Source organism: Pseudopodoces humilis, chromosome 8 (genome assembly GCF_049639895.1).
Source record: "Pseudopodoces humilis isolate 2021_Gansu_Grassland_sample_001 chromosome 8, ASM4963989v1, whole genome shotgun sequence".
In the NCBI taxonomy this organism is placed as follows: Eukaryota; Metazoa; Chordata; class Aves; order Passeriformes; family Paridae; genus Pseudopodoces; species Pseudopodoces humilis.
In genome coordinates this window covers 36351458-36371628 of record NC_142207.1, presented here as the reverse complement: position 1 = coordinate 36371628, position 20171 = coordinate 36351458, and the positions used below count along the sequence as shown (strand labels likewise).

General features: G+C 46.6%; 1 protein-coding gene across 1 annotated transcript in view; it reads right to left on the bottom strand.

Annotated features, from left to right (window-relative positions):
* Positions 1-19711, bottom strand: part of DRC11 (dynein regulatory complex subunit 11) — a 99656-nt gene extending 79945 nt beyond the window's left edge. The window contains exons 1-5 of the mRNA XM_088058984.1: positions 19587-19711; positions 8800-9124; positions 5727-5840; positions 3697-3882; positions 2901-2972 (exon numbers count right to left, since the gene is read on the bottom strand). Coding sequence (XP_087915110.1) covers positions 2901-2972; positions 3697-3882; positions 5727-5840; positions 8800-9124; positions 19587-19597 — 708 coding nt within the window. The 5' untranslated portion in view covers positions 19598-19711. The remainder of the gene's footprint in view (positions 1-2900; positions 2973-3696; positions 3883-5726; positions 5841-8799; positions 9125-19586) is intronic.
* Between the last annotated feature and the right edge of the window lie 460 nt (positions 19712-20171).

The window sequence follows — 20171 nt, the reverse complement described above, 5'->3', positions numbered from 1 at the left end:
AAATGCCAGAAGAACAGAGCAGTTAAAAAACCTGGTGTGTTAAATTGAGCTGGGATGGTAAAACAGGGCAAGCAAGTGCAGGTTTGCTCAGACATCACGTGTGTTTTCAGACAGCTCAGTGTGTTTTCTTGCCATGTCAGTGTGGTTTAAACACAACCCCGTGCCTGGAGCAGTGGTTCTGGTGGTTGTACTGGAGCTGGCAGTAAACAGCCCTGTGGCAGGGATGTGAGGAAGATCAGGAAGCAGCTCAGGATACAGTTATCAAGATGTATGTGCTCTTAGGAGGCTTGCTTCTCTTCACAAATTAAACTGGGACTGCAAAGTGTGATTTATCGGGGTTTTGGAGAATGTATGCTGAGGGAATCATGCTGTTTCTGCAATTAGGCTTTAATAAATAATAATAATAATGAGGTTTTACTTTTGAGCCAAGAAAAATCTCTCTACCATAGGCTCACTCTCCGTCATCAAGCTAAAGATGAAATAGAACCGAGTTCCAGAAAAGATACATAAATTTTTAGTGAAGCAAGTAGAGAGTAAAGAAAATAAAACTGAATTAAGCCAAAGGCTGGACAATTCTTGGGCTTGACACTTATTTTCCTATTTTTTAGGCCAACACAATTGAATTTTCCCAGAAATCTTTTACACAGAACTTCAAACAGATCAGCTCTTTGTGCAAAGCAGTTTTTGTCTGAAAGTAACACAGACATTTTTTTTTAAAAGCCCTAATTATAAGAAAAATTGTATTTATTGCAACAAAAGTCGAATCTCCTTTGGGATGGACTTGGAGTAATGGATGGTTGGGTCTTCTAATTTATCTAAGTCGTGCAGCATTAGAAAAGCAAATTCAACATATTTACACATGAAGATCTGTGGTCATTTTTTAGAGGGCTGACGTGATCATACATCAAAGGGACTTGACCTTTGGAGCTCCCTGCCTATCTATCAGTGGGAACCAATGTCTGCTTCCTTTGGAGACCAGGGAAGGGAATGTAGCATGGAAAGGAAAAGGGAATATAAAATCCCTGGAAAGATGAACCAATTTTTTTAAATTTTATTTAGAGTTATCAATTTTTCCCCCCACATCCTTTGATTATAAACTTGATAAAGAGCTATGAGTCAGAGTGCAGAGGAGCAAACATCAATTCTCTTGCTTTTAAATGGAGGTCAGGAACTGAATGCACTCGATGTGTTTGGTTTTAATTCCCTTCATCCCTCTGATAATATAGATTATATTATGCTCCCCATAAACCAGGCTGTTCACATCCTAGTTACCAGTTCCTCCCACACTGGCCACCATGAAATGAGGGCTTGGCTCTGAACCCTCAGATAACTGATGCCAGATTTAGATTTCCTTCCTAAGGACTGGACAGAAACGTCGTGGGATTTGACAGGAAACAATCCCTTGTTCTGCAAAAGGTGCCATTTCCAACTCATTTTCAGTACATCCCAAGTATTCAGGTCTGCACTAATTAAAGTCTCTGGGAATTCTGTCTTAAACAGAGGCAGAATTGGTACCCAAGCTTCTGTTTAGCTGTTAGACACTAAAGGCAGTAATCCCTAAGGTGTAACCTGTATTTAACATGGCAAAGCTTAGGTAAATGTACATTTTCCTTCCTAAAGGTAAGGTATTAATGTTATTTCTAACTGATATGAGATGTGTTCTCTAGGCACAATCACTTTTTAGAACCTTATAAAGCAGCTAAGGGCAATTCCATTGCTGGGCAAGAAAATCCCCCAAACTGCCTGGGAAAAGCCAAAAGCATGTTTTAAATCAAAATTAAATTATTAGTTTATAAATTAATCACTTAAGAACTGTAGAACATGGAAGCATAAATAAACTTAACAAATGCAGAGCAGTGCTGAATGTTTCTGTGATGTGCTGCTGCTTTACTAGAACTTTACTAGAGCTTGGTAAAAGGGCTGTGCTACTGCAGCTGGACTTGGGTGAGGCTTGACACCTCTTAGTGCCTCCAAAAACTTGGAGGGGGGCAAAAAAAAATGTCAACAGTAAAGAATTGATCCTATTTTTTGGGTGTTTGTTGCAAGGAAAGAGGAGGGAGGAAGAGAATTCTTGTGGAAAGGGTGCTTGAATTTTTTTCTTTCACCCCTGTGCAATTTAACTGACTGTGGGCAGCTGCTCACTTCCCTGTGCCCCTGCAGTGTGGTGCAAGGAAGATTTTGATTATTTTTATATGGACTTAAGAGAATATTGATGGATTAACATGCCAGTTCTTAGGTTTCTCTTCCCTCCTCTTAACATGCACAGGCAGTGGCTTGCAAAGGGGTGGGAGGAAGAGGATTTTGCTTCTCTAATTTAATTGAATATTAGGAAAAATTAACTATTTTACCCCACTGTAAGGGCTGGCAAGCATTGGAACAGGCTGCCCAGTTAAGTGGTAGAGTCACCATCCCTGGAAGTGTTCAAAAAATGTCTGGATGTGGCACCTGGGGACATGGGTTAGGGGTGGGTGTGACACTGCTGGGTCAATGCTTGGACTTGATGATTTTAGGGGCCTTTTCCAACCTCCACGAATTCTACTCCAGACATAAGGCAGCCCACCAGTCTTGAAATCATGACTCAGAAGCTGATTAATAAAATTTCCTTGCTGATCATGCCTGGGTCAAATTCCCTGGAACCCAGGGCAAATACTCCACAGCCAGTTTCCACATCTGCCACACACATTGGAGAATGTATGGACAGCACAAACCCATTCAGCAGAAGACAAATTGTGCTACTCCTGTGCCATTTATCATTTCAGCTGAGTTCTGTATTCCTTGGAGACTCTTTTTAAAATAGGAGGAATCGTAGAAATTAATTTCTCCTCTTGGGCTGAATTATAAAAGCCTGGAGAGCAAACAGAGTGTGGCATTTTATGTTCTCGAGGCACAGCCCCACTTACCATGCCCAGAAATACCATTTCCTCCTCCCTCAGCTTCTCTGTTTTCTTGCGCTGGCTGTACCCACGCCAGACCTGGATTGTAAACAAAACTCTAATGAGATAAATGGGCCTTGGTACAGCTTCCTTTTCTGGGGCAGACACAGGGAAAAACAAATAGAGGAAGGAAAGGCACAATATACAATTGAAACTATTGCTTTTTAACAGGTTGCCATCTGCTATATATATATATTATTTTTTAAACAAATTTGGAGGTTTGTTATCCCCTCATGCTGCTCTAGGTGGCTTCTAAGAACTGTCACTGCTTCATGAAGGTTAGACATAAGATTTAGGCTGAGCTCCTGCTCTCATCAGGCTGAGTTGTCTGAATTATTCATGTGCAAGAACTCTTTGTGGAATTTAGTGCTGAACCTCCCTCTGTCCTTTTTTCTAGATATGGAATGAACTCTTCCCCTGGAGATCACAGAAAAAGGCATGAATTCAGAGATGCACTGAATTCCAAGGGGAGGCCAGAAAGAGCAACTGAGGTCATAAAAATCAGAATGGAAAAACAACTTGCAAGTTATAAAGTCATCCTGCATTGCCAGTGCAGGACTGGTTCCATTGATCTTACATCTAAGGTCCTGTCTCATTTTTTAAAGTGGTTTCAATGACGTATTTCACCTTGCTGGACACCCTAAAAAGGATAATTTCAGAAAGCTTCCCATCCTGTGAGCTGTGTTTTTGTCTACAGCTGCTCTCCCAGACCAAAACATTGTCATTTGGCTTTGCCAGAACTGTTGCTACACAAGAAACTCACCTTTTGAATGCAAGTGGCAGCATCATCTGGACTTTTGCCCATCTCTTGCTCCTCTTTTTTACTTTGTCTTTTCTCTTCAAGGTAAATTCTCCTCATGAAGGCTGCTCGAGTGCGGCCCTGGCGAGCCCGTTCTGCCACCTGGATCACTTTAATGCCCTCTTCAAGTGTCATGGCTGTGACAGGTTCCTTCAAAATAAAAAAGGAATGAACAAAGGAAAGTTATGTTCTGTTAATTGCATGCCTCGGTTAGAAGATGACATCTTAGGAAACAAAGAGCAGAGATTCCTGTTGATGTGTGAAGAAAACCTGCTTTGCTGGGAAGCCACAGTGGCTCACGCAGCCCTGCTGAACTTGATCCACTTGAGCAAAAAGACACAACCATGGGGCTTTGTCCCTCTAAAAGGAGAATTTCTTAGGCTGTGGAATGTTTTCCTTTCCTTTTCTGAAGGGAAGGCTTCTGGAGGTGCTGCTGGGATCACAGTTCCTTCGATGGAAATGGAAGGAGGGGCTGTTCTGAGCCAGAGGGGAAAAATGGATCAGAACAGAAGGGACTCCCCCTTCTCACTCCTGACAGCCCTCATGCTCCCCATGGAAAAGCTGAGTTAGTGTCCTTTGATGGTCATCTCCCAGCTGGAGGCAGCTCATATTTAATTATTATGTACACAGTGTGTGGCACTTACTTTCAGCAGGGCTTTCTACGACAGGATTACATAGGATAGGTTTCCTGAACAGAATCACACAAACGCTGTGCAGAGCAGATTGCTGAGATGAACTCCACTGGTTTTGATTTATGTTGGGCTGCTCCTAACAGCACTGCCAGGGACACTGGAGAATTCCAGTTGGTTACACAGCAGCCAGCATTTCCTGAGAGGATGAGGTGCAGAAGTGCTGACAGCCCTGCAGCAACCCCAGTGGTGAGTGAGCTGGAAGTGCAGCACAGGGCGCTGGGTGAGGTTATTTTATTGCTCCCTGTAGCAGCCTGGCAAGGGAGAGCTGGACCCTGCCAGATCCTGGTGCTCTGGCTGAGCTGGCTGCTCACTGGACAATCTCATCCCTAATGGATGCCCCTCTGGAAAGCAGCAAGAGCAGAACTCTGGGAAACAAAAAGTCTCCAGGATAAACTGTGCTGAAACAGGATCTCCCCAGAGCAATGTCAGGCGAGTACAAGAGCAGAGAACTCACCCAGAGCTGTCCTGTGGAGGAGCAGGGGAGCGCTGCAGCTGCCCAGCAAAACCTCAAGCAGGGAAGTCTGTGCTCTGTCTCTGCAGTCTGCCTGGGGCTGTTTCCATCCCTGTGGACTTCCCCTCTGTTATTTTGTGGGATCAACAGGCACAGTCGCTGCTGGAGAGCTCAGGGCAGCGGTGTGACTAAGTGGGCCATCAGCACTGTCTCTTACGGCTACAACATCCATGAATCCAAGTCATCCAGGCATGTAGGCACAGTTGTTTACTTGCAGGGGTCAACATGCCACTCCCAAAAGGTCAAAAGTATATCAAATCCAGAGCAGCCTTCACTGCAGCGCTCCTGTACTCCTCTGGAATGACTTTTGCTCTGCCAAAACTCAGTTTTCTGCTCCTCCCAGCAGCTGCAGCTCTGGAGCTGCACAGGGGAAACTGCACTCATTGTTCAGAGGTTATAAACAAGTGAATGCCAACAGTTGTGCTGACCTGAACTCCGAGTTCTGCCCGCTCCAGTGCACAGTCCTGGGCCAGGACAGCTTGGTTTCAGTAGGACTAATTGGATGATGAGGGTTAGTTGGACAAATAAAACAGTGACTTGGCCAAAGTGCTGCTCTTTCACACACAGAAGGCAGAGTAGAATAATCTCAGTCTTACCCGGACTTGAGATGTGACTGGATATTGTTTGACAGGGAAATCTAAGGTTTCTTTCTGCTCATGCCTTATCTGTAAACACACTTTTACTTCCTCACTGCTGTAAAAGCCCTTCTCACTTCAGTGTCTCGTGTTCAGACACATGCAGCTGAAAACTAAACAAATCCAATATGACACACAGGTATGGGGTACATTTACCTGCTCTAGCAAACCAGCATTCAGCAAAATCTCATGCAGGTATTTCTCCCTCTCCTGCAGGATTCTCAGGTTTTCTTTCACAAAATACTTTGGGATGGGTATTTCTATGTCTTCCTGGAGGAAGAAAGTCATGAGATGCTTTTTAGGACTGTATTTAAATCACATCACTGATTAACTGAACACCTTTAAATGCGATAAAATAAGGGCAGAGGTGGTTGAATATTTTTTGAGTATTGGGGAATTTGACCTTTGTAACAGCTGCTGTTACTTTTCAATTACTTTAGGCCTAATTCAACAAAAACAAATAAATCAACCCAGTTTGTGAACCATGTGAGCCCAGAAATCTTTTTTCTTATAATGACTCAATTATATTATCAAATTGCTAAAATATTTGGCAGGGTTGCTAGAAATTTAAACATGATTTCCACAAAGCTGAATACCTTTGGTTGTGTGATCATCCCACTTCTTGTTTTAATCAACATGAAAAATAGATCTGTTCTCTTGCCATTTTTTTTTTACCATTATAAGGAACCAGAGCACAATTCTCGGGTTTTTTAAAGGGATTTTGAGCTGTAGACAAACTGTCTGCCTGTGACTGTGGTATCTCAGACACTTCTTAAAATCAGACATGACCAGAAGTGCCTGTCTTTACTAATTTCTGTAATTAAAAATATGTGACTGATTGACATTTCTCCCAGTGTCATTCCCCATTCTCTCAGCTGCACACTTAGGGAGATCCCTACCATGACACCACAAGAAAGCTTCCAAGTCAGGCTGTGCTTATATGATTTTGTCAGTGCAGAGGTCTGGTCTGATAAAGTTTCTAAATATTTATCTTGCTAAGCTCCCTGTTTGCACCTTCCAACAACCCTTGGTAGCTGATGGAAATGATTACATGCTATACTCTGAGTGCAAATCACTCTGGGTGGATTAAAATCTGGAGGGATAAGAAATCAAGGGGTTTGTCTGGACATCCTCCTGTAGGATGACAGGATTTTTAGGCTGCCAGGGAGCAGAGTCAGTGCAGGAGTATCTCTGATGTCTCACCTGGCCTTTAATTCCAAAATTGTGAGTTTTACTGACTGGAAAAAAGAGATCAAAGCCCCAGTGCCAGGGCTGGAAGGGGTGGGGAGCCTCCTTCTCTTCATAATCTCTTCTTGGGGCCCACCACTGAAAAATCAGGCTTGAGATGTTTAACCTCAAGTCAAATTTGTGCCTTTTTAGCCACTCCCAGCCCCACATGAGATTTATGGATCCAAATACCTTCACAATTACCCCAGGAAATGGAGTGACTGGATGTTGGAAGGCAACTGCACAAAAACATGAGGTACAGAACTGGAGACATAGGAAAGCTTAGCCTTGCAATGACACAGTACAAAATAGGCAGAATCATCACAATAAAATGTTGTGTCCTCTGCCTTCAATCCTGCAGGATTTTAGCACTGATTATAAAGGGAAAGGAATGACTGGAGTTATCCATTCTGGGCAAATCCTTTGAGAAACAGGAGTTATTTGTCCAGTAATTTTGTTCTGTTATCAAGAATATTTTAATATTTTATTAAAACGAACACCCCATTAATCTATATTCTTATCTAGTAGGGAAATTTTTTTCTTTGAAAAAACCTGAAATCTCCTCAGTGATTGATTTCTTTTGTGGTAGGTAGGTATGTTAGGCCTTCTTAAAATTAAGGTGTGGTGCAGGAATTTGAATTTATGCTTGCTTTTGAGGAGATGTCAGGCATGACTTCTCAGACTTGCCAACCTTTTGCTGCAGATGGATTTACTGCTGAGTCATGAAAACAGCAGTGCTAGGGATTTCAAAATATGATTTGAAGGATTGTTTTCCCTGTGAGATGTGTTTATACTCTCATTTTAAAAGAGTGATAAATGTTGACGGTAAAGGGCTGGTGGAAATTCCTGGCAATTCCTATGCTAAATCTGCAGATGTGCAGTGGCAAACAGAAACACGTTTGCAGATCTCAGAATGATGCTGTAGTGATATCAGGCAATTGATCTCAGAGCTGGGATCCTAAAAAAAGCAGGAATTCCAGCTGGTTTTAGCAAAGCAGCGGTACCTGAATGTGACAATAGATGGAGCTGTCTGCGAGAGAAGCAACACCCTTTGCCAGCTCATTTTCTTCTTTTTAATTTGCTTTTAAAGCACAGCTTCCACACTTTTCCTCACTGTCACATTCACCATGCTGAAGGGCAGCATGCAGAGGACTCTACTTTACTTATCAGTGGCCCATTTTCTATCCCACCCCACATTAAAATCTGGCAGAGCCAAGCTCCTGACACGTAACAGCAAAGCTGTCAAGTTATGACTGACAAGAGAGTAGGTTTAGATGGGTTATTGGGCAGGAATTGTTCCCTGTGAGGGTGGGCAGGCCCTGGCACAGGGTGCCCAGAGCAGCTGTGGCTGCCCCTGGATCCCTGGAAGTGCCCAAGGCCAGGCTGGATGGGGCTTGGAGCAGCCTGGGACAGTGGAAGATGTCCCTGACTGTGGCAGGGGGTGGAATGAGATGGCCTTTAAGGTCCTTTCCACCCCAGACCATTCTGGGATTCTGTGATAAGTAATAATATGGAATCATGGAATGGGTCAAATTGAAAGGGACCACAAAGGGTCACCTGGTCCCACCGCCCAAAGACTCCCCTCCCTTGCTGAGAAAGGTGAGCACCATCTGATACCAGCACTCCTGGCACTGCACAGGCCATTCCACCGTCAAAACCCCCAAAATTATGGTGGTGACATCAGCTGGGGAGCCATCTGTTTCTTTCAATATTGCTGCTTTCAACTGGAAGTGTCAGGCAAAAATAACTTGTGCCCCAGAATTCTTTACTAAATGTCCCAAAGCCCTGAAAACTTTTGTGATCACCCTCAGGCTATGTGTTACCCTTTCCCTGCCCTCTGCATGGAAGATCATGTCCATGGGCTGTGAAAAACTTGGAAGTTTCCTGGTGACCCCAGAGAGGCAGCAGGCCCTCCCTAAGGGCGGCGTTTGTTTGACACATCAGGCCTAAGAATAAAACAAAATCTTCCCTGTGAATTAGCTGATAATGGAGGCAGCCCTACCGGGACACGCTTCAGATCCATCAGGATGCCGTCCAGGCAGTGACACTCCGAGTTCTCCAGGGCCACCATCTCTTTCTTGATCTCCAGGATGCGGCCGATGACCCCATCCAGCACCTGCCGAACCGCCGCCCGCTTCTGCTGGTGGATGAGGTGGTCGTGGGCCGCCTCCAGCTTCCGGAAGATTTCCAGATATTGGATGTAGGCAGTGGCCAACATCTTCATCGCTTTCTCACGGTCCTCCTCTGGCTCGAGGAACTCCTCTCTTTCTCTCTGGAGCATGGTGTCCAGCTCTCTCTGGGTGTCTGCCCACATCTTGATGTAAGTGCTGGTTGGAAAGAGGAGATTGTGTCAACCTGACGTGAAAGCGAGCCTGGAAGTGTGAGCCATTACATTTATAATGAAATTTTTAACTAAAAAGTATTTTGAAAACCATTAGCAGAAGTTTCTGAGTTTGTTTTAAAAGTAGGAATCTTAAAATGCCGTTTTATTAAAACAAACTTAAAAGGTTAAAGCTTTTCAGCTTCATTCTAAAACGCTTGAAGCATCCTTCAAATGCTTGAAGTTACAACCCCCAACAGTGCCAGGAGTTTTAGTCAGTTGTGCTAATTGAGAAGATGGTTTAATTGAAAAGGTGTCTCCCTCCAATGCCTTTTAATAGGGGAAGGACTATTTGAGGCTCTGCATTTTTGGGATGATGACCAATTCATGTTTCTAAAGCTGTTCTGCCTTTCTGAAGTGGTTGCTTGGAGTTAACTGCAGGGTAAGGGTGGGGTTGGTGCCAGTGCTGGAGTGAAGCTGTGGGCCCTAATTCAAATGTGAGGTCAGGAAAATAATTTGATTTATTTCTATGGTAGCAACTGTTGCACTCCAAGGAATTGCTAAATATCTGGTCTGGTGGCTATGGAATTATGTGGCATGGAAGCTGTCACCTCAGGCCATCTCCATTTCCAGAAGCAATAATGCTGCTCCCTTGGTAGGTTTGGTAGGAAGAGGTGGAGTTCTGATGTGAGCATGGAGTGGTTATCAGTGGCTTTTTACGGGAAAAACAGCTCAGAATATCCTGGGGGATCAGCCTAAAGGAGCAAGAAACAAGCAGTGAAGTTTTTATTCAGCAGTGGGCTCAAACAGCAGGTTTGTCATGGAAGGTGTTAATAAAACCTGTGGCAGTGAAGACACTTCTAGGTCCTGTTCTCCTTTGCCAGATGGAGACTGTTGGCAGTTTTAAGTGTTAAAAATCTTTCATCTTTGAAAATGCCTCTCTAGGAACAGAGCAAGGAAATTCCTTCTGCACTGAGACTTGGTTGTATTGGGAGAAAACCCGTTGATGCACATTGTCATGCAGAGGGGAAAACAGTGGCTATGGAAACAGGGACAGCTGACTTGCTCCTTAATCCTAGGAAGGAAGGCCATTGGCCTCGATGGTGCAATCTAGACCCATCCATGTGCTGAACCAAGTTGCTGTTTCTAGGATGAGAAAAGGCTCTGCCTTTTGTTGGATGAGCTTTGAGAGCAGACCTTGCAAGGCGGGGGTGTTGGTGTATTTATCTTGACCAGAGAGCTGGACAGATGTTAGCATTGTTTGTGCATGATAATAAATGCTGGAGCTCTGTGAGCTGATTTTATCATTCCCATCCTGGAGGTCAGAGTGACCCAAGACTTGTGCTGCAAGAGGAGGGATGTGTGGGCTGGCACAGGACAAACTCCAGCCCTCGAGTGCCCTGAGCACGGGGTGCCCTGCATGCCCTGGGTGGTGACAGTCAGCAAAAGCACCAACAACCCAAACGCTGCTATTGAATTTTCACCATTAACATTTTAAAGGGTGTGTTATACTCTTCAGCTGAGCTGGCTTTCTGCAGGATGCAGCTGGCCTTGCTTTTCCTAATGCTTCTCCAGCCCACCCAGGTCTTTCCCCTTCCTTTTTTTCCCCCCCTACTTCATTTACATCCCATTGCACCACCCGTATCAGTCAATTGCAGCAATTAACCCAGGTGCAGGAGATAAACAGAACAATCCGGGCAGAAGGGAGAAGATGGGGACAAGCAAGGCCAGCACTGAGCTGGGACACGGAAGGATGCGAGGCATGCGGGTTTTGTGTGTACTTTGCATGATTTCTGACAGATAGTGCAGAGGTTGTCAGCCTCTGAGGAAGCCCAGCCCTGTGGGGTGTCCCCACAGCCATCCAGCTGATTTCTGAGTCCTGGGGATCCTCGGGCTGGAGCCTTTCCCTTGCAGGTTACCGCGCGGAGACGCCGGACCGCGCCGCACCGAGAAGCGACTGTCCGCTCTGATTTATAATAATCTCCCTCTCTGCCTCCTCTGACTGAGGAATGTCAAGTGGTTCCTCCTGCTGAGCCAGCTAATATCCAGTTTCTTTTTATATTGGGAATGGCTTGTGGAGGGAGGAGGGGGCTGGAGCACTGCAGCTTTTCGGAGGACGTTACCATGAGGCACTGCAGATAGGACGTAATTGCTTCCATAAAGCATCAGTTTATCAGATAAGCACTGGGATGACTGCAAGCACGGTTGCTGCGGGTCAGATGTTAAGACTACGGATATTATGGGATGGTCATGGCTTTTGCAACAGCATTTTGGGTAAATGAGGGCAAGAGAAAGGACGGGCCCACTGGAAAATGAAGTGCTGAAGGCAACGGTTGATGTGAAGGTGATAAATTTGTAGCTGATAATGCTGTGTACCTGCTGTGTTCAGGGTGACTGACACCTTGGGGGACTGACCCCCAAGTTTCTTAGGCAGAAGATGGGGACATCAGATACTGGGTAAGAGGACAGGGCAAGCAGAAACCTGATTTGAGCATTGCATTGCTTCACCCTGATTAAAAACTAGAGGACAGATCCCCAAAATAGGATTAAAATGGTTATTTCAGGTTTTACTGGTGCCCAAATGTGAGCCCTTCTGGACTAGTCTGAAGGATGAGATGTGCCTGGTGTTTGTAGCACCTTTTGGGAGACTTGGCAGGGCTGCTGTGAAGCAGATGAGCCCTTCAGCTTTAGAGCTCAGGGTAGTCAGGAGGAGTAACTTCAAGGTTACGCCTTAAAAGCAAAGGAGAGCACTGCCTCTCCTTGCCTGTGAGTCAGACAGCGTGTGATCCCTAGGTCCCTACTGGAATTTTTGCCTATTTGCCAGTGTCCCTTTGCATTAAGTTGTGAACTCCCTCAAAATTGCTTCCACACGCTGCAGGGGGAGGACAAGGTAGCCTTGAATGCACTGGGTTTTTATTTACTGTTACTGGTCCACCTCACAGGCTCACTTCTGTTCTGAGCTGTGTCTGTGCCCAAGGATATGCCATCAAATTCAGGTTGGATTAGAGCTTCTAACTCACCTATTAGTGCAGGTAATTAGCAGGACTGAGCCTAACTTTCCTATTCAAGGCTTAAAAAAATAAAATGCTGGAAAAGAAAACTCTCTCTTTAATCTCTCTGTGCATAGAGCACTGTAAGTAATGCTACAAATTGTCATAGCAACTCCCAAATAGGGGTGTTATGGGGAAAGTAAGCAATGCTGTAACGGGATGAGGAAGAAACACATCAAGTGACTGAACTCCAGAGTCCCCAGAGTGATTTCTGGCAGCTCACAGCCTGGAGGGAAGGTCAGAGCTTTAACTCCTCACTGATGTCCCTTCTCTGCACTCCCACAAAGTAGAAACAGAGCCTAAAACATGGGCTTAAGAAGTTTCTTTTGCCCATAGCCTGATTGCCAGTTCAAATCTCCCTTTTATTGCTCAAAATAAAGCCTGCTCTCCTTATTTAGAGTGAAGCTTAACAACATAGGGGTTTTTCTCCTGCTAAAGTTACAGAGATGTTTAAAATCCTGCCAAATTGTACGTGCCTTGTTTCAGTGTTGTAGGGCCCTCTAACTTTGCATGTTTGCTTTACCCATCTCTCCTAACACTTGGAAAAGCTTGTTGGTTTTGAGTCCAGCTGAGGTGAGCCTGCTTACTGGTGTTGGACTGGTTTTAAGGCTTAAGCATGCCCTTCTTGGAAGGGTTTGTGCTGAGCATGCAGACTGTCCCTCAGGCCACTCCTGAGCCAGGAGAAGAATCTGGCATCAGTGGGGTTACCTTTGTGTGGCTTTTCTCCTTCTCCCCAGAGCGTCTCTGTGTTTTACTCACTGCCAAAGGAACACTATTCCTGTTATTCCAGGACATGGCACAGTTTGTCTCTGGCTTCTTTGATGCCTGGTTTTTCTGGGCTGCCCTCAGGAATATCTCCAGCCTTCCCACGCTGAAGCAGCAGTAGTGCAGCGCTGTGTGGGTCTCACTGGTTTATCCTGAGGGATGGAAGGAGGTGGAAGGGAAAACATTTGACTCTGACTCCAGCTTTCCTCACCTCGTTTGGAAACTCCTGTGTGATTAAAGGAGCGCTAAATGGCGTGTGTTAAAACACTGCTGAAGGAACCTCTGCTGCCACTGCAAACCCACCTTGGATTTTTTCTCACAAGTGAGACTGGGCTGTGCTGGGGGCTGCAGAAAGCGCCACAGGGTTTGTGAGCGCAAGGGGATGTGGAGCAGGGCTCAAGGAGCCTGGCACAGAACACAGGGGCAGAGGGGACCGAGATGTGGGGTTGGTGACAAGGAAGTGCACACAGGGGCCACTCCTCAGGGTCCCCTCACCACACTCAGAGCCTGACAGGTCAGGCATTGTGCTAAACCCTGGGCAAACACGGGGGAGGGAAACCCTGCCCTGCAGCCTTTGCAAAATAAAGAAACAAGAGACAAAGGTTGGGAGGGGAAAGTGAGGCCCTGAGAGGAAAAAGGGTTTTTAATGCTGCTGCTGATTTTCTTTTTTTTTTTTTCCTCTCTTTCTAAAAGTCACCAGGTTTAGGATGACTGCTGGCTGATTCAGGTCAGCAGTTACCTGTTCCCTCACAGGTACTGCGTGGTGATTACATTATAGGAGTAGCCCCTCTTTTCTCTTTTGTCCTATTATAGGCAAACATTTTCTGTGTTGGAGAGGCCCAGGCAGAATCTGAGATGAGTGTGGCCTTATGACACAACCTGTCTGAGTTCAAGAAGTGTTTGGACAATGCCCTCAGGCACAGGGTGGGGCTCTTGGTGTGTCCTGTGCAGGGCCAGCAGTCGGACTGATGTCCCTGGTGGGTCCTTTCCAACTCGGCACTGATTCTGTGAACCAAACTGACTGAAATGTTGTCGGAATTAATTGCTGATTTCAAAGCCTTTAGCCTGCAGTCTGGAGCAGTTCAGGCTCGTGAGCCTGTTTAAGCCTGCCTTGCTCCCAAAATAAGATTAGTCTCACAATTATGCCAAACTTCTCAGCTGGTGGTGAATGTGACTCTGCCAGATGACTTTTTAAGCAGGCCTGCTCCAGCCACGATGTTTTACAGAGTTGGAAGCATTTGGGGGAAAATAAAGGCTAAACCTCAGTAGGCTTTGGTTGTGACAAGAGAAGAAAACACACAGCCTGCTGGCATTGTTAACGTGAACAGCTCTGTGCTTCTGTCATCTCCAATTTCAGTCCTGGATACTATGACAGAAAGTGAAGGGGGAATAAAAGATTTGTGTGGCAGAAATGTAATGGGAAACCACAGGGAAGGCAAGGAAGCAGCTTCATGGAACAGCAGCAGCAGCAACACACATCAGCAGGTCTCAAGCACCTGCTCCAGCCAAACTCACAAGGCTGGCAGGAAAAGACTGTTTTCTTCTAGTTTTCTGACAAAACCCCGTTTTCCTACATGGCAAAGCAATTAAGGTGTGGGAAATGCTATTTTTGGCTGTCCAATGCTCCAAAGGCTGCCCTCCTGTCCCTCAGGCTGCAGCTCCTGCCGGGGCTGGGGGCTGCCCTTCCCTCTGGGGTCAGCAGGAGAAGCGTGCCCTGGGCTGATCCCACAGTGTGGGCAGCAGGAAAGGGGGAATTCTGCCCCTCTGCCCTGCTCAGGTGAGACCCCACCTGCAGAGCTGCCTCCAGCCCTGGGGCCAGCACAGGAATGACCTGGAGCTGTGGAGAGAGTCCAGAGGAAGCACCAGGATGATCAGAGGGATGGGGCAGCTCCATGGGGAAAGGCTGAGAGAATTGGGAATGCTGGCGAAGTTTTGGGATGACCTAATTGCAGCCTTCCAGTACCTGAAGGGAACCTGCAAGAAAGATGGAGAGAGATTATTGACAAGGGCCTGGAGGGACAGGACAAGGCATGGAATGTCTTCCCAGTGCCAGAGGGCAGGGTTAGGTGGGATATTGTGAAGAAATTTGTCCCTATGAGGGTGGGGAGGCTGTGGCACAGCTGTGGCTGCCCCTGGATCCCTGGAAGTGTCCAAGGCCAGGTTGAATGGGACTTGGAGCACCCTGGGATAGTGGAAGGTGCCTCTGCCCATGCCAAGGCATGGAAGGAGATGGGCTTTGAGGTCCCTTCCAGCCCCAAACTATTCTGTGTTATATGAACAGCAGCCTCCTCTCCTTTGCAAGTGGAATTTTCCCTTCCAAGCAGGATTTGCCTATAACACACTTAACTGCTTCTGGCAACAAAGCGTATTTCGGCTTTAACCATCCTACGTAATTTTTTTCTTTTTACCCCTCTCTTCCCTAGAAAAGGAAGGGGCAATTACCCATCCAGCTGCCTACAATTCCGTGCATCAAGGGCTGTGTCTGGGTGCTGCTCTACCCCTGCCGGGAGCAGCAGGCTTTAAGCTCAAAGCTGACACCATCTACTCGGTTTCTTGAAAACTGGGGCCTTTTCTTTCCCTGTTTTCCAGCACAAGTGCTGCTGGGATATTTCCACTGACAATGCTTTTTCCCAGAGGAGACACTTGAAGGAGTAATACACAAGATCTTTCCCTACCTGCTCATTAAGGATGAAGGGAGGCACAGGAGGGAGTTGCAGCTTTGAGTCTTAGCTGTGATCAATTTGATCCTGTCTCTGATTTCCTGCTTTAACATAAGCAAGATGATGTGCTAATGCTCACCAGGGGTGGAAAGAGGGGCAGAGATGAATCTGTGACTGCTTGGGAGATGTATGAGAGAGAACATGCAAGGAATGCCCAGGAGGAAGCTAATAATTGTGGCGTTTGGATGGAATTTGAAGAATATGGCCTGGGGCCAGACGCTGAATGAGGGGATAAAAAGAAATATTCAACAACGGCCCAATGGCTGAATGAGGCTGGGGCCCCGTGGGAAGAAAATAGGATGTGATCACAGCATCAGAAACTGCATCGTAATGCAGCCACAGAACGTGGTGGGGAGAGGAGAGGGGATTAGAAGTTGCACTGACATTTTTTCACATTTGGGTTTTGCAGCCTTAATTTTCTTCAGCTGAGCCTTGGGGACGTGATATAAAACACAGAGCTCTGCTTTGGTTGTTTCTGTTGGAAGTAGGAAGGGAGATGCTCAGAGTCTTGTCTTAGATCAATATTTAACCAGTGAATTAATGTAGATTCTATTTGTGACACGAGATTAAATTTTAAAGCGCTTTGATTGTTTAAAGCTCCTTGGTGGCAGTGGCAAATGTCTTGTAGCTGATTAAAACCTGGCAGGAGTGGTAGCAGTGCCAAGACTCGGCTTTGAATGTGTCTGGACTAGGGCTGTCAGGGGCAAGGTAAGAAATCACTGGTCAGGATCCCACGGGTCAAGCAGAGGGTAAACAAATCCATAAAAGAGGAGGAAACACGGCAGGAAAACATAAATGCAGCAGCATCTCTGCGAATCTCCAGTGTCTGGAACAGAAGGTACGTCTGCATGCAAATGCTGGGGCTGAGTGCTTTGGGAAGTGAGATACTCCAGCACTTTTTAATCACCCTTACTGGCTCTATTCCCTCCAGAGTGCTGAGACTGTCCCTAGAAAATGCAAGGCATGTCTGGACATGCTGACTTTTCCCCTGGCTGGCTGCTGGACTTAGTGACCCTAAGAGAACATTGCTGCTCTCTGAGCATCCTCTCTGCCCTGACACAGGGCTTTCCTGAGGCAGTGGAATTAATCTTCTGCTTTAGCCCACACTTCTTAGAATCACAGGACCCTGAGGATGGTGAACACACCTCAGAACTCAAGGTTTACCTCAAGATCAAGGAAAGCTGGGTAGCATTTCTATTTCTGAAGAACCAAAGTTCTTTCTCATAATCCCCTTTCGTTATCGGCTCCCCGCCTCACTGCCTTCAGGTAAGGCAGGTTGTTGTAAGTCATTTTTGTCACATGGCATTTAAAATACCTTGGGAACGGCCTCAAGTTGCACAAGGAAAGGTTTGTAGAGTCATGGAAGCATGGAATGGTTTGGATTGGAAGGGAGTTTAAAGATCATCTTGTTCCACCCCCTGCCACAGTCAGGGACACTTTGCACACAGGTTGCTCCAAGCCCCATCCAACCTAGCCTGGGACACTTCCAGGGATCCAGGGGCAGCCACAGCTTCTCTAGGCACCCTGTGCCAGGGCCTGCCCACCCCCACAGGGAATAATTTCTCCTTAATATCCAATCTTTACCTGGCCTTCTGCTTAAGGCCATTCCCCCTTGTCCTAATGACTTCATACCTGTGTGAAAAGTCCCTCTCCAGCCTTCCTGTAAACCTCATTTAGCTCCAGGGAGGATGTAGGATAGACTGGATATCAGCAAAAATTTCTTCATGGAGAGAAGGAGGTGGTGGAGTCCCCATCCCTGGAGAGATTTAAAAGCCATTTGGATGTGACATCTGGGGATGTGGGTTAGTGGTGGCTTGGCAGTGCTGGGGAATGGTTGGACTTGATGATCTCAGAGGGCTTTTCCAAGCTAAACAACTCTGATTTATGGTACCCAGCCGGCATAACCTCACTACAACCAACCACGTTCACAGTAGCTTCGGTAACTTATTTGAGATCCAACTCTGACTCGTGTTTAGGAAGGGCTGGATTAGCCCAGCTATAAATCCTGTGCTGTGCACAGCTACAATGTCATTACAGCAACCTGAGCCAAGGAGCTTCCACAGCAAACTGGAGTCCCTCACCAGCACCTTGCTCAGAAACAGGACTGGATATGTGTTTTTGTCATGTGGTGTGGACATATTATCATGTTTATGTGGATTTGCTGTTCAGTGCTGGCAGTGCCATGGGAAATGCTAAGAAGCCCTGTATCTATTAAAATTAAACTGAGCCAAACCAGCTGAAGCACAAGTATTTTTCCAGCTATGCTCACCTTAATTCCTTTGGTGTTAATCTGGCTCAAATAACAGCAGCCATGATTCAGAGACTGGGTAGGAATGACAGATTCCAAGATAACTCTGAGGAAGTTAACCCACCACTTTTGGGGGTTTTTTTTCTTTCTTCCTTTATCTCTTTTTGGTTTTGTTTTTTTTTTTTTTCTTTTAAAGAGCACAATTCAGATATCTCTCCACTACCTTGTGCACTTCACTTAACTGATTCCATAAGAATATTAGGCATGATTTATACAAGCCCTGCATTGGACCCACCAGGGATCTAACCAAGCTTTCCTCCAACTGGAGGCTGTGCTGGGTCTGTCCTTGGACACAGCCCCCAGACACTCTCTGCCCTGCCCTTGGGGATGTTCTTTATCCCTCTCACCCCACCTTCCTCTCCTGAACCAAGGAGCTGGAAAGCAGTGGCATTTTCACTGGTATCTGGCTGGGCCTGCCAGTGTGTGGAGGCAGATGAGGAGAAAAGAAGGCTGGAGAAAACAATTGCAGGGGAAACCTTATTCCTCTCTGCAGCTGCCTGAAAGGAGGTTGTGGTCAGCTGGGGATTCAGCTTCTTTTCCCAGGCAACAAACTCTAGGATAAGAGGAAATGGCCTCAAGTTAAGCCAAGAAGGTTTAGATTGGATATTAGGAAAATATTCTTCACTGAAAAGAGGAATTAAGCATTGGAACAGGCTGCCCAGGGGAATGGTGGAGTCACCCTCCCTGGAAGTAGATGTGGCATTTAATGATATTTATGATATGATGTATTATATTTTGGTTGAAGGTTGGACTTGGTGATTTTTCAAGTCTTGTCCAACCTTAATCGCTCTGTGAAACCCAAGGTGTTGGTGACAAGGAGAGCTGCTCTGGTTCTGAATGTGGAAGGATGTTTTAGAATCTGAGGGAATTTTACCTGGAAAAAAAGCTGGGCGTTTGGAAAGAGGATACTGGGCAAAAGAAACAAAGGGGCTTTGAGGTTGGTACCAGTGATCCCAGAGGAGGGGAGACCATGGGAAGGATGCCAGGAAAGGCTTTGCTGACAGCCTGCTGGGGCAGCAATTTGGGTATGCTCAGGTTGAGTGTGAAGGACAGGAGCAGAGGGAGGTAGTAAAACAACCCTGAGGTGTTTTCTACATTTTTTTTTTCTCTAATGCACTGTTATTCATTGAACTTGAACAGTGAAATGCAGTTTAGAACTGAGGAAAAAAGCCTCCCCGAACTGGGCTGTGCTGCTGGAGTTGGAAGCAGCAAACAGCACAACACTGAGGGATAACACCATGGAAGATGCTCACAGTTCAGCTCCCAGCACTGTAGCACAGCAATAATAAGAATACTTGCTTAATATGTGTGCTTGGAGTGATGTTTCTGGGGGAATGAGCACTTTTATCCAGCGCCGTCACTGCTGTCTGGTTATTGCAGACGGACGCGTAAAGCTTTGCGCTGTGCTGAAATTACTGGGGGAAAAGGAGACACGCCGTGCGAATTGTGGGCTGTAAAAGAGAGGAACCTTTTGTGCAAAGGGGCTGAGTGGATAATATTAACATTTGCCTGGTTTTCCTCAGACGACGCGGTCGCTTTGTGCTGTGCACCCGCCTCCCCTCCGGGCTGTGTTTTACCCCCTGTGAGGGGATCCCGCCCCTCAGCCCCGCGCCCCGGGCTACTCACGCCTGGGACATGCTGAGCGCCGAGAGCCGGAGCGGCACCGAGGGTGAGCCGTGGGCGAGGGGCACCGAGAACCGCAGGGCCGGCACCGACAGGTCCCTGGAGCCCCGGGGCACCGAGCCCGAGTCCCGCAGGGCCGGCACCGACACGGGCCCGGCCCGAGCCGCCCGCGGCCGCTGGAGGAAGCGGCGGCCGCGGCGTTACCTTGGACACGGCCCGGGGTGGGCCGAGCCCTGCCCGCCGCTTCTCCTCCGAGGAAAGGGAGCTTCAGGCTTTCCCCCTTCATATTTTCCTTTTTTATTTTATTTTTTTTTTTTTCCCCGCAGAAATCACGGGGTGGTTTGGGTTGGAAGGGAGCTTAAAGCCCACCCAGTCCCACCCGTGCCATGGGCAGGGACACCTTCAGATATCCCAGGTTGCTCCAAGCCCTGTCCAGCCTGGCCTTGGACACTTCCAGGGATCCAGGGGCAGCCACAGCTTCTCTGGGCACCCTGTGCCAGGGCCTCAGCACCCTCAAAGTAAACAATTTCTTCTTGTATCTGATCAAAATCTCTCATTTTTTACTTTAAAACTGTCCCTCAGTTATCA